General features: G+C 36.2%; 1 protein-coding gene across 1 annotated transcript in view; it reads right to left on the reverse strand.

Moving 5' to 3' along the window:
• LOC119548856 (AF4/FMR2 family member lilli) overlaps positions 1–10,795 on the reverse strand; it is a 77,171-nt gene extending 66,376 nt beyond the window's left edge. The window contains exon 1 of the mRNA XM_037856483.1: positions 10,614–10,795. Coding sequence (XP_037712411.1) covers positions 10,614–10,648 — 35 coding nt within the window. The 5' untranslated portion in view covers positions 10,649–10,795. The remainder of the gene's footprint in view (positions 1–10,613) is intronic.
• Between the last annotated feature and the right edge of the window lie 4,361 nt (positions 10,796–15,156).

Genomic DNA, 15,156 nt, shown 5'->3' on the forward strand with positions numbered 1-15,156 from the left:
CACGCCCCCGGCCCCTTCTGGCCAAAGCAACCCCCCCTCCTCTTCCTTCTCTTAACCCCTTTTTCCGGCGCATGTGTTGACATTCATGGCACATGCATTGACACGTTTTTCGCATTGTTGTTGCTGGAATGACGACGTCATCATAGTTGTCGTCTTCTTGGTCCTTGGGTCTTTTGTCAGTGATTGAAGTTTTTGCATGCAAATGAAGTGTTAATCAGCAATGTTGGGCCTGCATCCAAGCGTATAAAAAGGCAGAGCTTGCTTTTCTTTTATTTTACGTCCTTAAAACCAAATAGCACTTTACAAATGAAAATAAATATAAATTCCTTGCAGTGGTTTTATGAAATAAGCTTTATTTTTGTAAGAGCATTTAAAAAGCAAGTTATTTTAAATTAATATAAGAGTTGCTTCTAATTTCGGGCTAATTAAATATACGTTTAAGTATATAATTCGTATTAACAACGTTCTTATTCATAGAATCGCTTGTTATACCATTTGTAATTACATTTCTCTTAGCTTAAATGTCCTTCGTGTTATGAAATATTCCGGGAATAATATTAGATGATTTCCAGAATTTCCCACAACAACGGTAAGCTTGGCTGACTAACCCTCTTCATTCATTGTCGCCCCTCTCTTTCGCACATCCTCGTGCCGTCTCTTTCCGTCTCACACAACTGGGGCAACTCGTGGCGAGTTCTCAGGGGTTTTAAGGGGGTTCGGCGGTGGTCTGTTCCACTCATTTTTCTTGTTTTTTATTTACCAGAATGAGAATGTCTAACCCTTGCAAGCGACACACATCTCCACTCAATGAATACATTTTCATAAACGAAATGTGGGCTTGTCCCAAACGATTGGGTCGATGCTTTGTCATAATCCATGGCTATTGAGCTGCATTTCGCCTCGTTTTGTGTTGGGTTTTATTTGGGTAGAAGTAAGTAATTCATGAATTATTTTTGGTTTTGACATTTGATCTTTAAGTGCTCCCCCCACTGAATTGAAAATTATCGCCAAATTATCAATGACGATAAAAAAAATATATATATAGAACCAGCCACTCCATTACTTTTCTTCTGTATCCCCTTAACCTTTCAAAACCTCATAACACTTGAAACTTACAAAACAATTATAAACAACACTTGTCGTACTGTTTAAGCGCACATTTCAACAATTACTTTTTATACACACATCCATTGGTTATACAAAGTTAACCCCCTACGGCGGGGAATTCCCCTATTCGATAGGCAATCGATAAACATTTACGACTAGCAAACGTCTCAAATAATGTTCAACTAAAAGCTACAACAACCCATAAAATAAACAAAGGAGGAGGGAAATGAAGAAAGGCAAGTAGTGCAAAGTATTGGGTGGTAGTGCTGCCGAAGTAAGCTGGCTTTTGGTCAAATTACACAGATCTAATAAAAAAAAAATATAAAAGAAATAAATAAAAAATAAGATTAAAAAAATACAAAAGAAATAAATAATAAAAACACATATGTACAAACTATTTAAATTTCATAAGGATCCTAAAACGATTAGGTCTTAGTAGTTTGAAAATTAGGTGACAAAATATCTAAATGTTGTTATAGTCTCGAGTTTCCATCTTTGTTTAATGCTGAGGCACTTTTCCAGTACTCACAAAATGCCAAACAACAGTGAATCGAGTGAGAGGGGAGAAAACAGCGGAAGAGCAGCATTACAATGTAATCCAAAAGTACCAATACTAATACTACTAACTCGCTGCCATATGCAGACACACAGATACACACGCACACTCACTCGCAGCGGGAGGAAACGCACATTGAGACAGTTTATCGATCGTTAAGCAAACAACAACAAAATTGTTGAGAGCGAGAGGGCGCTACAAGTAAAAAGCACTTACTCATACAAATGCATATAAATAATAAATATATTACACAGAGAGAAATGCGGTATGAATACTTTATGTGCAAAGCCTGGCTATCCACGGGAATAACAAATGTTTTTTTTTTCTTTTTAAAATTTAAATTACAACCCCATGATTTTTTCGCCAAGTGTAAACGTACTCACATTAAAAGTGCACAAATATTTCAGGTTGGCAAAACAGTGCATAAATATTTCAGCTTGCTTTTTGCTCAGTTGCTGAATGTCGAGCAAAATGTCATATTAACACCTAATTATGGTGAACGTGTGAGGCAGGCAGAACAAGCCGAAAATTGGTGGGTGAGTGTGTGGGGGGGGGGGGGGGGGGGGGGGGGTTCCATGGGCGTAGAAAGTGGGGGATGCCGCCCAAGTGTTATAGTTATTGTTGCTTGTTTGCATGACGTTGGAAAAGCCCCACAAAAAGGCCAGAAGCAACAAACCAACGGAATCAAGAGCAACAGCAAGTGGCAGCCGGCAAACGGAAATAAATACAGGATGAAAGAAAGGGGAGATTTTGGGTGAAAGTGTCATTTTTTGTGTCATTTAATATTCCAGGAATTTTCTTGTATTACCCTGTCATTACAACATCAAGCGATTTAATATTAAACACTCTTTTCACAACAAAACACCTATCGAATGGTTTAACCAGTTCATAGTTCCCTTAAATAGGTTATTAGCAATCATCTAAAATACACTGGAAAGTTTTCCATATGCATATATTCTTTTTAATTTCAATACTCAGCTTTATAAAAATATATTATTATAAATCATTTTTCCAAATAAAACATGATCGAATAAAGCTAAACATTTCCCCAACATCTCGGAAACTCATGGAAAAGGCAATCCCAAGAACCGGATGTAAGCAACTACCAACTACTGATACCCACGTTTGCTTGTATATTTTGCATTATTCTTGTTATATTTAGCTATTCAATAAAACTATAGAGGAAGTTTTTGGTTTCTGGACGACTTTTTGTTAGGTTGAATACTAGGCCTAACACTTTTTTCACAACAAAACACCTATCGAATGGATTAAGCAGTTCATAGGTTCCCAAAAACAGGTTATAAGCAATCATCTACAATACACTAAGAATTTGGGGTACAAATATTGATGATATGGAAAACTTATAATTCCATATGCATTGATTCTTTAATTTGAATACTCAGCTTTATACAAATATATTATAACACATCATAAAATAACTTCGTGAGAAAGTAAAACTAGAACAGGCAGTGAATCATATTTCTTACGTTAAACATTTCCCCAACATCTCAGAAATTCATGGAAATGGCAATCCCAAGAACCGGATGTACGCAACTACCAACTACTGATACCCACGTTCGTTTGTATATTTTTCATTATTCTTGTTATATTTAGCTATTCAATAAATCTATAGAGGAAAGCACGTTTCTCAGGTCAGCGAGATGTATCTGAAAATCCCAGAAACGAGACTTCCTCTTGCCTGCAGTTCTTGGCAGTCAAATACAAACACTCATTAAAAAGTCCTTCAATAAAGCTTCGGGTTACAATTTTAAACCACAACTTAAATCCATCGTGTCGTCTCACCACCGGAAGTGGGAAAGGGGAAAACGGAGCTGGAAGCGTCCAGTTTAGCGCATTAAGGACAAAAACAAACACACGCAATATGCCGACAGAGGGACCCCAAAGGCTTGTCGAGGTCCTTTATACCCCCAACCCCCCGCGATTCTGCCCCTCGATTCTCTTGTCAATATTAATAACGAAGAAACAAAGTCAACTGCAAATAAATGGCAAATAAGTTTTTGTTTTTACTCGACGGCGCTAGAAAAACCCACCAAGGACACCCAACGCCCCATTTCTGGGCAAAAAGAAGGTTGTCGATGAAAAATCCTCCCCTCAGTAAGCGGAAAACTGCAACTTATTTACTGTTTCCTGGGATGGCCACCATCTATGTGTGTGTGGATGTGGAATGGGGCTAAGGCTAAAAAGGGGGCGACGGAAAAGGGTGGTCCAAGTGGAGCATCAAGAAATGCCAGCCAGGGAAAGGTCTGAAAGTAAGGATACTTTAGCAATGAGCCTAAATATAAATTTTATTATGTCCAGGGCATTGTTTACACAATGGAAAACAAACATAATATCGTTAGCCTATTTGCTAAGAGTCCATATTAAGGATCCAATTTTCCATATTGTACCATTGCAACCGATTTGCAGTGATTGGGTTTTAAATGAATGAAATAAGTTCTTAGAGCTTACGCTTGGTAATAGTCTCTAGATTTCTATAAGGTACATATAAAGCTTCCTTAAAATGGCGGAGGTATAGTGGTACAATATGGTCTTACCATACACAGAGAGAAGTATCCAAGAACATTGTTCTTGAATTGAGAACATTCGTTCTTAAAGACCGTGTAAGTACATTTTGGTATCAATATAAAAACGAAATGGTGAGAAGAGAAAAGTTCAATTGAGTTTACTTAACAACTTTTTGATAAGTATAGACTAAGGACTGAACTAATAGTTTATTTGTGCATACAATGTACTTAAATACCGCCAATTCAACTTTATTTGAGCAAAATAAAAACATTTTCAACTTAAAAATGTCGTTCTATTTTTAAGAACATTTTCAACTCAGAAGAGAGCGTCAGAATTTTCTCTGTACAGTGATTAGTTTTTAAATGAATGAAATAAGTTCTTAGAGCTTACGCTTGCTAATTGTCTTTAGATTTCTATAAGGTACATATTAAACTTCTTTAAAATGGCAAAGGTATAGAGGTACAATATGATCTTACCATAGTGCAGGTCTAAAAACTGATTTCGAAGTAAGATATAGTTAAATAGTTTTCAGACTTGGTAGTAATTTTTAAGCATACTAAATCATTGTCAAAAACTCATTTATTCAGCTCGAACACACAGGTTTTTTATTACAGAACGTCTGTATAATCTCTTGAAATGCCTTAAAAGCCACCGAACGTCAAGTCATGGCACCTTTTAACATCATAACCATCTTAAAATATCCAATTCTTGGCTTAAAAGGTATAAATCAGCAAAACAGGGGAAAGCCAAAGGAGGAGAAGAGAAGCCAAAGTTCCAGTAGTTGTTCCTCTTGTCTTCACTTTTCCATTTCTCGCGGGTTCTCTGGCTTAAAGTGGTGGCACTTGTGCGTGAAATGTGCGAAATCGAAGGAGGTGGAGAGGTTGGTAGGTGGGTAGATGGGTAGGTTAGGAGTGTTGGAGTCACAATGCACATGGACTCAGAGACATGGACATCGCCAAGGCAACAACATACAAACATACATACTTCAGCTACACACCCACTGACCTCTTCCACACCACAACGTGTGTCCTTCAGATTAACTGCAACTGACTGATGGGCGTGGCGCGGTGTGCAACAGTTAATCATTGAGGGGGGTGGCAGTAAGCAGTGAAGTAAGGGGTCACATCTTAAATGAGAAATCCTTGATAGAAGTGGGGGGGGGTCGCCATTTATGGGATTGGCTTTCACAAAGGTGTGCTAAGACTTATGGAATTAAAGTAATGACTTATGCATCTCTATTATAGCTAGTTCATCTGAGACTTTTGCTTAAATACTTTTTACTATTCCTTATAATTTTGTACCCCATTTAATCTTACTAAGCTTAAGCCATAATTAGCGCATATTTTCCCACTCGCTTTGAATCGAGGCTCGCGAATTATCACTAAGCAACCGCAGAGTTTATCATCGCCCATATTGTTTAATTAGTTTCTTCCAGAGCTTGAGCATTGTATATGCCATATGTGAGTAAGCTTCGATTCCAGGTTGCCCGTTTCTCGTTGCCCTCTTTATAAGCCAACCACCCCACCGACCTTATGTAGTATATGTACACATGCCAATCCCAACACGTGTCAATTGTGGCTCAGATTCGCTTGCTGTTTTCCCTTGCTTTTTTGCTTTTGCTCTGCGCTTGGGCTTCAAACACAAGCTTCGGGTCATTAAATAAAGCGACGGCCACGCAGACATACATATATACAAATATATATATACATACAGTCAAAGGACGAAGGACTCGGATGAAAAACCCCTTGTAAAAAGTACGAAGCGAATTATTTGCAAACAAAAGTGCGAGAAGGGGAAGTGATTTACTTTATCGATAGACATAAAACAATTTGGCTGCCTCTCAATGACAGTTCTCGGTGGTGCTCGTCCGCGTCGTGGGTCCTCCATCCTTGGTCCTCAAACTCGTCCTCATCCTTCCTTCCTGTACTTCCACCCCAACATCTGTCATTTGTGTGTGCGCACATATCTTCGATTCCCTTTGTTTGGTTTTCTGGTTGAATTTTATAAGGTATAAAAATTACATGTACCTTTGGGTCTTTCAGAAGGAAATTGCCCCAAAATGTTCGCCCTTTTTACCACCGAATTTTACACAAAGAAAAGGTTTATAATTGTATATCAAATAGTAAAATGACTTAAAAAGAGATTTGTTAATTAAAATATTTTATTCATTCTTCATTCTTCATTCTTCATTCTTCATTCTTCATTCTTCATTCTTCATTCTTCATTCTTCATTCTTCATTCTTCATTCTTCATTCTTCATTCTTCATTCTTCATTCTTCATTCTTCATTCTTCATTCTTCATTCTTCATTCTTCATTCTTCATTCTTCATTCTTCATTCTTCATTCTTCATTCTTCATTCTTCATTCTTCATTCTTCATTCTTCATTCTTCATTCTTCATTCTTCATTCTTCATTCTTCATTCTTCATTCTTCATTCTTCATTCTTCATTCTTCATTCTTCATTCTTTATTCTTCATTCTTCATTCTTCATTCTTCATTCTTCATTTTTCATTCTTCATTCTTCATTATTCACTCTTCATTATTCACTCTTCATTATTCACTCTTCATTACTCACTCTTCATTATTCACTCTTCATTATTCACTCTTCATTATTCACTCTTCATTATTCACTCTTCATTGTTCTATCTTCTATTTTCAATCTTCTATTCATTCATTCATTTTGTATTATTCATTCTTTATTCATAAAGTTCCTAACTGACTTATTTAATTTTAAAATTTTGATAATTTATAGAGAATTTAAAGATCCTTACTATACAAAATTACTTTTAATGGAATATGGAACCTATTGATTAAAATATTGTATTTACCATAAACATTTATTGATTTAGTGGTAAAACAGATCCTTAAATGACCTATAATTTCTAAATTTTAATAATTTATAGTTGAAGAACCTTTATAAACCATTTTCATGTAAACAAATTCTATTTTTTTTCTGGCTACAGTGTAGGTTTGCTTTTCTTTCTTCGGGCATCTCCTTCTATTTTCCACCTTGTTCACTTTTGCATACAAAATGAAAACAGGACTACCCTGCACTTCCTTCCTGTTCCTGTTCCTACCCAGAACCTGGTCGTTCTGGGTCCTAACTGTTGCTGATTTATGGTCTGACATAAGATGGGGAAAAGTGGGAATAGAGGGGGCAATGTTGGATGACTGTTTAGTTTGCATGTTGTTTCTTCTTTGCCGCTCCTCTCTTTCCCTTCAACTTTTACGTTCGGTGCCTTTGTAGCATTAAAATGACATAATAAAATGTATAATTTCGGCATAAAAAATAAAATCCCCAGAGAGATTTCTTCTGCCTTCTGCTATCTCTCACACTTTCACCATCTCATCTCTCCTCTCTCAAACAAACACATACACACCGCACTTTGATTGCCGAGTATACGTGTAGCATATCAATTAGGTGTGTGGGTCAATAGTTTAAGTGGGCCAATGATGGAGGTGAAAGGGCAGGGCATCCCATGGCTGATGGGTCTCACAGTTGGCATCATGGCCAAAAAGGGATAATGTTTTAGGCTTTTTGAGGGGTCATTTGAATCATCAGTTTGATACATACCCCATGTAAAAACCAATAAAATAAGCTTTTCTATAATAATGGATTACTTAAATAAGAATTTTGATACCAGCAATTTGGTTGTTAATCAATTAAAGCAATGACAACACAATAATTTCAATCATTAAAATACCCATTTCTATTATAATAAATTACTTCAATAAGAATATTGACACCAGCGACGTGGTTGTAAATCAGTTAATGGAAAGACAACTCAATAATTCGATTTATATCACCTTTAAATCATGCAAAAGCCAAGTTCCCTGGGACAACGTCCCATCAACCAAGCCGTATAAGTGGGCTTCTTAGGCAGACCATTTAATACATATATAGACTTATTCCACTCCTTGGCAACCACTTAGCTATTCATAACTGGCACACACAACCAGACAAATTTTAATAATTCAACTCTATAATATGGACGCAGCGGAGGAAATTCGCTTTTTGGCCAATGCCAAAGGCAGCGCGAATGATAGAAAGTCGGCCAAAAAGAGGGGCGACCGAAATGCAATAGAATGCGGACAGCCAAGTGGGTGCTGGTGGGTTGGTTGGGTGGGGGAAACCCACAAAAACCCAAAACTTGTGCGCGTGTATGGCTGAGTGCCACATATACATAGGGTATAGAACATTTTCCACAGCAAGGTGGGGAAAAACCCAGTAGGAAGGACACAAAGTGCAGTCGGAAGGGGCTGGGGCTGAACTGGGGTAAACCGCGCTCTAGACACACATTAAAATTTCAATTTTGGAGAAATTAAAATTTTATCAGTTTGTTGAGAGTGTCGCACACGTTCGGGGCGCTTGTTGTTTTTGAGTTCTCATTCCCGAACCCCTCCCAACTAAATTTCCAACTAATATACGGGGGGCAGACAAAAGTCATAAAATGACCAAGAACTCAAGCGATAAATTGGAAATTATAAAACAGACACTGTTCTATACTAACTACACAACATAAAGAGGTAGATATACAAGATAGTTCGTTGGTTAAATCAAAATGTATTTAGTTAGGTAAAGATTCCTAGTAGATTATATCAAAACTGCAAAATAAAATGTTCCATAAACGCACTCTATTACATTTTTCCCTGAAGTTTTCCGCCTGGCAATTTTCGGGCATCAAATGAGGGCTCAAGAGTTTTAGGGACCACTAAAGCCCAACTTAAAACCCCTTTTCGCCCAGGAGGAAGTGGTCTAAAGAAATCTGTTATGGTTAAACTTTCGAATGAGAAAAAAAATACCAAGTTTTCGACAAATTGCAGCGAAAAGTGCACAATGGCTTAGCCATGGGGAAACAGTGCGTGGCGACGCCGGCAAAATGTACAACAAAAACCGAAACACGGAGAGAAGAGAGAGGATATGGCTAGAAAGAACGATATAGTGGAATTTTCCGACTATGGGATACGCTATAAGTAGGGAAGCGTAAGATAGGATATCTTTTACTATATTTTTAATAAATAGCAGAAAGGAAGAAAACTAAATGCTTGAATAATACATTTTATTTTTAAGATCCATTTAAAACTGATAATGTAATGAGTCCTGCCTATTTACAACTAGGGATCGTTAAAATAATTTCAAAATATCTATTAAAAAGAATAACTAATTAGAAATCATGCTACCTATAAGATACATTTATTTTTGATAATGGAATGAGTTCTGTATATTTACAATTAGGGATAGTTCGAAGACATTTTCACTTATAAGATACATTTGTATCTCATCATGTAATCAGTTTGTTAGAGTGATAAATGGTAATGCAAAAGCTAGGTTATGTTGTTTCGATGCTTCTAATAATTTATTGTATAATGTAAATACACAATTTTCTTATATTTATCAGAGAAAGACCGTAATTTTTCAGATTGTGCACTAAGATTTCGACATACCTTTACACTTTCAAAGAGGCAGGCATGAAAGAACTTAGATTTTTCTACTTTTCCTCAAGGTGGGACAACAGACGACAGTGGAATGGGGAAAGGAGAAAGAGGGGGTGGTGGAGAAGGTGGATTCTCAGCCAACCGTCTGTTGGCTGAAAAGAGCAGGCCAAGAAACCCGCAAAACTTGGCAACGCTCTCTCGCTCTGTTTATTGCATGGCGCTAAAAGCAACTGGGGACCGTTTTTTCTTCTACTTTTTCTTTTTTTTTTTTTTGGTGGGACTGCTCTTTATACGTATACGTATCTATTATATGGATGTGGCTGTGCTTGTTTGTTTGTTAGTTTGTTTGTTTGTCCGTCAGCCTGTGTGTGCTCAGTAAATGTGGGCGTACAATTTTCAATTATACATTTTAGTGGCCGCCGCAGCTCATTGACAATAAAAAATGAGAAAATGAGCAAAAGAAGCAGTACCAGAACTAGAGCCCGGAAAGAAAAGGGGTCGGTCGCAGAAATGAGAAAAGTTTTAGGAGATCCGATTTGATGTCGTGTGCGTAGCATTTGGTTTATTGTCAGTGACGGACAATAACGAAATGTTCAGAGATTAAACTTGGTCCAAGTACAATTTATAGGGCTAAAACCAGGGCCCTGGGTTTATTTTAAAGATTTGGGTCCTTAGTGATAGGCAGGCAAGCTCAAAGTATACATTATTATCTACTTAACCTCTTTCTTCATATGGTGCTGTGACCAACAATTTTTCAAGAACCGGCAAACATTTTTCACATCTCATCTAAAAACGGTTTTTAAAAAACTACGTTCTGAACTTTGACTTAAATTTTTTTTTAAATCGCTAGGAATATTTAAGGATTTGAGTTACAACAGATCACCTTAGATCATCTAATTCATATCACATCTTAAAACGGTCTTCAGAAATCTTAGGATATCTTAAAATCTCCCCAAATATAATAATAATACAAAAAGTATCGACTCACCGTGGCTTAGTTAGTTTTTTCATATGAATATCCATATGGGGATCCGAATCGTTGCTGATGCTGCAATTATTGCAATTGGTTGACTCATAGAAGGGGATCCCTCCGCCCTAAATGGGCGTTGAGTTAATCCAAGGCCTCTGGACTTCGTTGCAGGGAAAACTGCGTATCCTGTTTCCAGCCCCACTTGATGATGGTATCCGACTCCTTGGGGGTTTTCAGTTGACTTTTCTTGTTGCGGCTTCCTTGGGTTCCGCATTAGTTTTTTTTTTTTTAATTTTTTTTTTTATTTTGTTGCTATTGGCAGGTTGCTAGCGTTGTTTAAATTTGAATTTTAACATTTAACAATTTACTGATTTATATTATTGATAATATTGCTCGATTCGCTGTTTGTTGAGGTTGTTGTTGTTTTACATAGTTTTCTCGTCTGGTGTTGTTGTTGCTGTTTTTTTTTTCGTTTATTAAGCACTTGGGGCGCATATATAAAATTTGTTATTCATTACTTAAGGCCTATGAATAATAGGATAATTTGATTTTAATATTGGAAATTTCTTATAATTCTCATTTTAATTAATATTTAGAATAATTTGTTGTAATTTGCACTTGATTTATTTTTCAAATTTTGCCTTCAATATTCGTTTATCCTCCAATATATATGTATATGCATTTCTATTTACCGATAAAGTAATTCTCTTAAAGTAATTGCGTTGGTTGACTTTCAAGCTGCTTAACTTTGCGGATTGTAAAAATTGTTGATTTATCTGATGGATGTAAGAATATATATATTTGTATGGTATTTATGTTAGTGTGTAGCCGTAATATCGCTTGGCTACATTAAGATTTGATTGCACCGTTGGAATATAACGCACTTTTTCCACGATTCTCGATCGTTCTTTCCCGTTTGTGATTTTTTTTTTCGTTTTTTTGTTTTTTGTTGTTTAATTCCCTTTGACCGTTGTTGTATATATATGTATGTATGTTGTAAGTGCTATGGCTATGTATATGCATATGTATATAATGCGTGTATATATAATAACTATTGGAAGGCGTACTTTTATAGGCTTGCTAAGTTCTTTTCAAAATTTTTTACGCGTTTTGTTAAAGCTAATGGCTACGATTTTTAATAATTTGTTTTCCTTTACTAAATGTTGAACTTTTTACTTTCGGGTTGTTTTCTTTTATATATTATTTATTATTGCTTGTATTTGAGGCGATTTTTATAATAATAATGTTGGCTGGAAATATGAGAGTTAAAGTCTTAAAGTTAGTTATGTTATTTAATTTAAAGGGATTTCTTTTTAAATGTGTCAAAAAGTTCGTCACTGATTTTTTTCGATTACAGATTGGAATCTTCCACAACCCCCCTTTTTGGGAAAACAATCTTCCAGCTGCACCAACAAAATGTCCACAAAAGAAAACCACACGCAAGGACACACAAACACACATGCCCAGATATTCGCTTGCGCTCTCTCTTCCTCTCTATCTTTCTCTCTTTGCTTTGCTCTCCCAGCAACAGCTGTTGATCGCAATTGCAGCGAGCGCACACACTAACCACACATACTGATGCACTGATTACATATGCACATATAAATGTTGATGGAAGAACAGCAGGTGTTAAATATAAAATCAAAAATGTAGCGTACATAATGTCATAAAGACGCCAGATGAGCGAGAAAAATTATCGCAATGTATCTGTATCTGCTTTGTTGTTCTGCCTCAACATTCATTCATTTAGTTGTTGTTATTGGAAGAGCAAAACCAAAAGGGCAACGCACCGAAAAACCAATTTTTCCTTTCCTTTTTGGCATTGCTTTTGCCTAACAACAACAACAACAACGAAATGATGACGAAGAAGAAGAAGAAAAAGAAGCACAAGACGGCCGTTCAGTTCCGTTAGCGAAGAGAGCGAGCACGAGAGTGAGCGTGCGATCGTGCGAGAAAAAAAAGAGCGAACGAGCGCGAGAGCAAGAAAATCACACGGTCCAGGTCAAAAAAGTGCCGTTTGAAAAAATTGACAATAAAAAATGCGCATTTCACTTTTTTTGCGCTCTCCTTCTTTGCAAGTCTCTTTGGTTCCGTTTTCGAGCTGTTTCTTGTTTTTGTTGCTTATTTTTGTACGCGAAAGCGAATTTGTTGTTGTATTTGTATTTGATCTGTTGATTTCCATTTGATTTGCATTGGAAATTTGCTGGCGAGCGAGCGAGACAGAGCGAGGGGTGGGGGGGACGGAAAGGGGGAGGGGTAGGGTGGCACATGTACGTGTGCCAGATTTTCATACTTTAATTAACACTCTTACACACTCACTTTTATAAACTTACGTTTTCGAAATTAAGATTACATTTGCTTTGAATTAAGATTTGATTTTGCCTTTACTTTTGCCTTTGCTATTGCCTTTTCTCTTTGCCTTTGCCTTTGAACTTTGCACACAGAAAAAACATTGATTGCACACACACACTCGCACACACTTTTTATAAATGAATAATATTAGATGGCAAGCACTTTTATTGGAATTTAATTGGAGATTTACGGTTGGGCGGCGCGTTTTGAATTTTTCTATTTCCTTTTTTTTTTACAAATTTCTTTGGCTATTTTCGCTTTACATTTTTTACACGTCGCGACGACGGCGCGCCGATTTTTGCGTTCGACCGGCTGCGAAATCCAAAAAGTACTATAGCTTTACCGTTATTATTCGAGGCGGGCAGTTGCAGTTGCCAGAGAGCTATCAAACATGTTGCAAGAGAGATATCAAACGTGTTTGATGAGTGTTGCGCGCAACATTGTGGCGAAACAAAAGAACAGATGTGTGGCAACATATTCGTTTATGACGTATTATTAATTCTTTTTGTTAATAATTTGGCAATAATTAAAATATATTATAGTATTTATAAAACTATATAATATTCTTGGTTTTTTATTGCCACTGCTAGTAACAGTAAAAGTTTGCTTTGATGCTAGTGAAATTTTACAGTGCCAAAGATCATCTTTGATTTTCTTATTAACTTTGTAATCAAACTGTATCGATAGGTTAACGGAAGTTTAGAGTTTCCACTGAGAGCGGCAAGAAGAGAGATGGATTCATTGGAATTCCAATTCGATACCGTGCAAACAACAAAAGAAAATACGCTCTCGGCATTTTCTTCTTCTTATTGGCAATTGCCTTTTGTTCGGTTTTGTTTTGTAATTTGACTTCATGAATCAATTTTAATGACGTAGTCATTTCATTTCCTATCTATAAACAAAAACAAAATTACCAGAAAACGAGACTGAGAATTTTGTAATAAAAAAGAGGATGAAATATTTATGAATTTTTTAAAAATTTGTTAGTAATCAACCATAACATTTGAATAGCAACTTATTAAAAACATATTTCGCAAGCTTATCGTACGTAGAAATGATCGCGAGCAATGACCCCGCCGCAATCCTGAAAATGTTTGACGCAGCTAATTACTACAATTAATTCGAAAATTACATGAGGTTTTCATGAACGAATGCCTCACTTGTTTATCAAACTGGTTAATGTGTTTACAAGGCAATCAGAAAAAATATATTTAGTCTTTCTTCATCACTTTACTTGGCTTTAAGTTCTCCTAACTTCTATTACTTATTTACAACTATCGTAAGCCTTATTATGTACTATCAGAAGATCATATAGAGCCCAACTTACTGATTTATTGAAGGTAATACCTTATTGCATTGACTTTCTCCGAAGATTTTTCACATAGTTCTGTGTTCTCTTTTCTTTAAAACGACTTTTGAAAAGATTAAATTACTACAGGAAATGGGAAATAGTAAAAAATTTGCGGACGTGACTATAGTAACTTTTCTGATTCGATGTTCAAAATCGAAGAACAAATGTATCTTTTTGAAACAAAAAATTTACAAATTTTCGTAGTTGCTGTTCTTTTTTTTCAACTATTCTTTAGAATATTTGTTTTACAATTTTCTATCAATATGCCGAAATTCAGATTTATTCAAGTTTTTTTTAGAGACTATTAACATATGTTGGAATTGACTTTCTTCGGTGTTTTTCATTTCTTTGAAGCGAAGATTCAGCCTCTACAGGTAATGAGAAATAGTACCTAAGTTGCGGACGTGATCAAAGTCATTTTCTTATTCGATGTTTAAAATCGAAGCCCAAATGTATCTGTTTGAAACTCAATTAAACAAAATGTCTTACTTTTTCGAAATCAAAGTAATTTACTTCAGCTTTGACTTTAGCAGGTTTCTTATCAGTAATTATAGGGCATTTTTGCCATTTTAATCTTATTCCCCAAAACATAGAGAAACCCCAAATTTATGGGATTGTACTGACGGCATAAGGCGGCTTTATTTCATCAGTTGCCAAAGAATCTCACAAAAGTGTTTCCAATTTTCGATTACACTTTTTTCAATGGCTGCGCGAATGGACTATTGGAATGTCGGCTTTCAAACAATTAACAATTGTTCTTATCAGAATCGCTTGAGGTGTATGAGTGTGTGACCCGCTCTCTCTTTCTTTTCTCTCTCCCCTTCCCATCGTATTCGCATTCTCTTTTTGGGGTTTTTC

This window comes from Drosophila subpulchrella, chromosome 2L (assembly GCF_014743375.2).
Source record: "Drosophila subpulchrella strain 33 F10 #4 breed RU33 chromosome 2L, RU_Dsub_v1.1 Primary Assembly, whole genome shotgun sequence".
NCBI classification, from domain to species: Eukaryota; Metazoa; Arthropoda; class Insecta; order Diptera; family Drosophilidae; genus Drosophila; species Drosophila subpulchrella.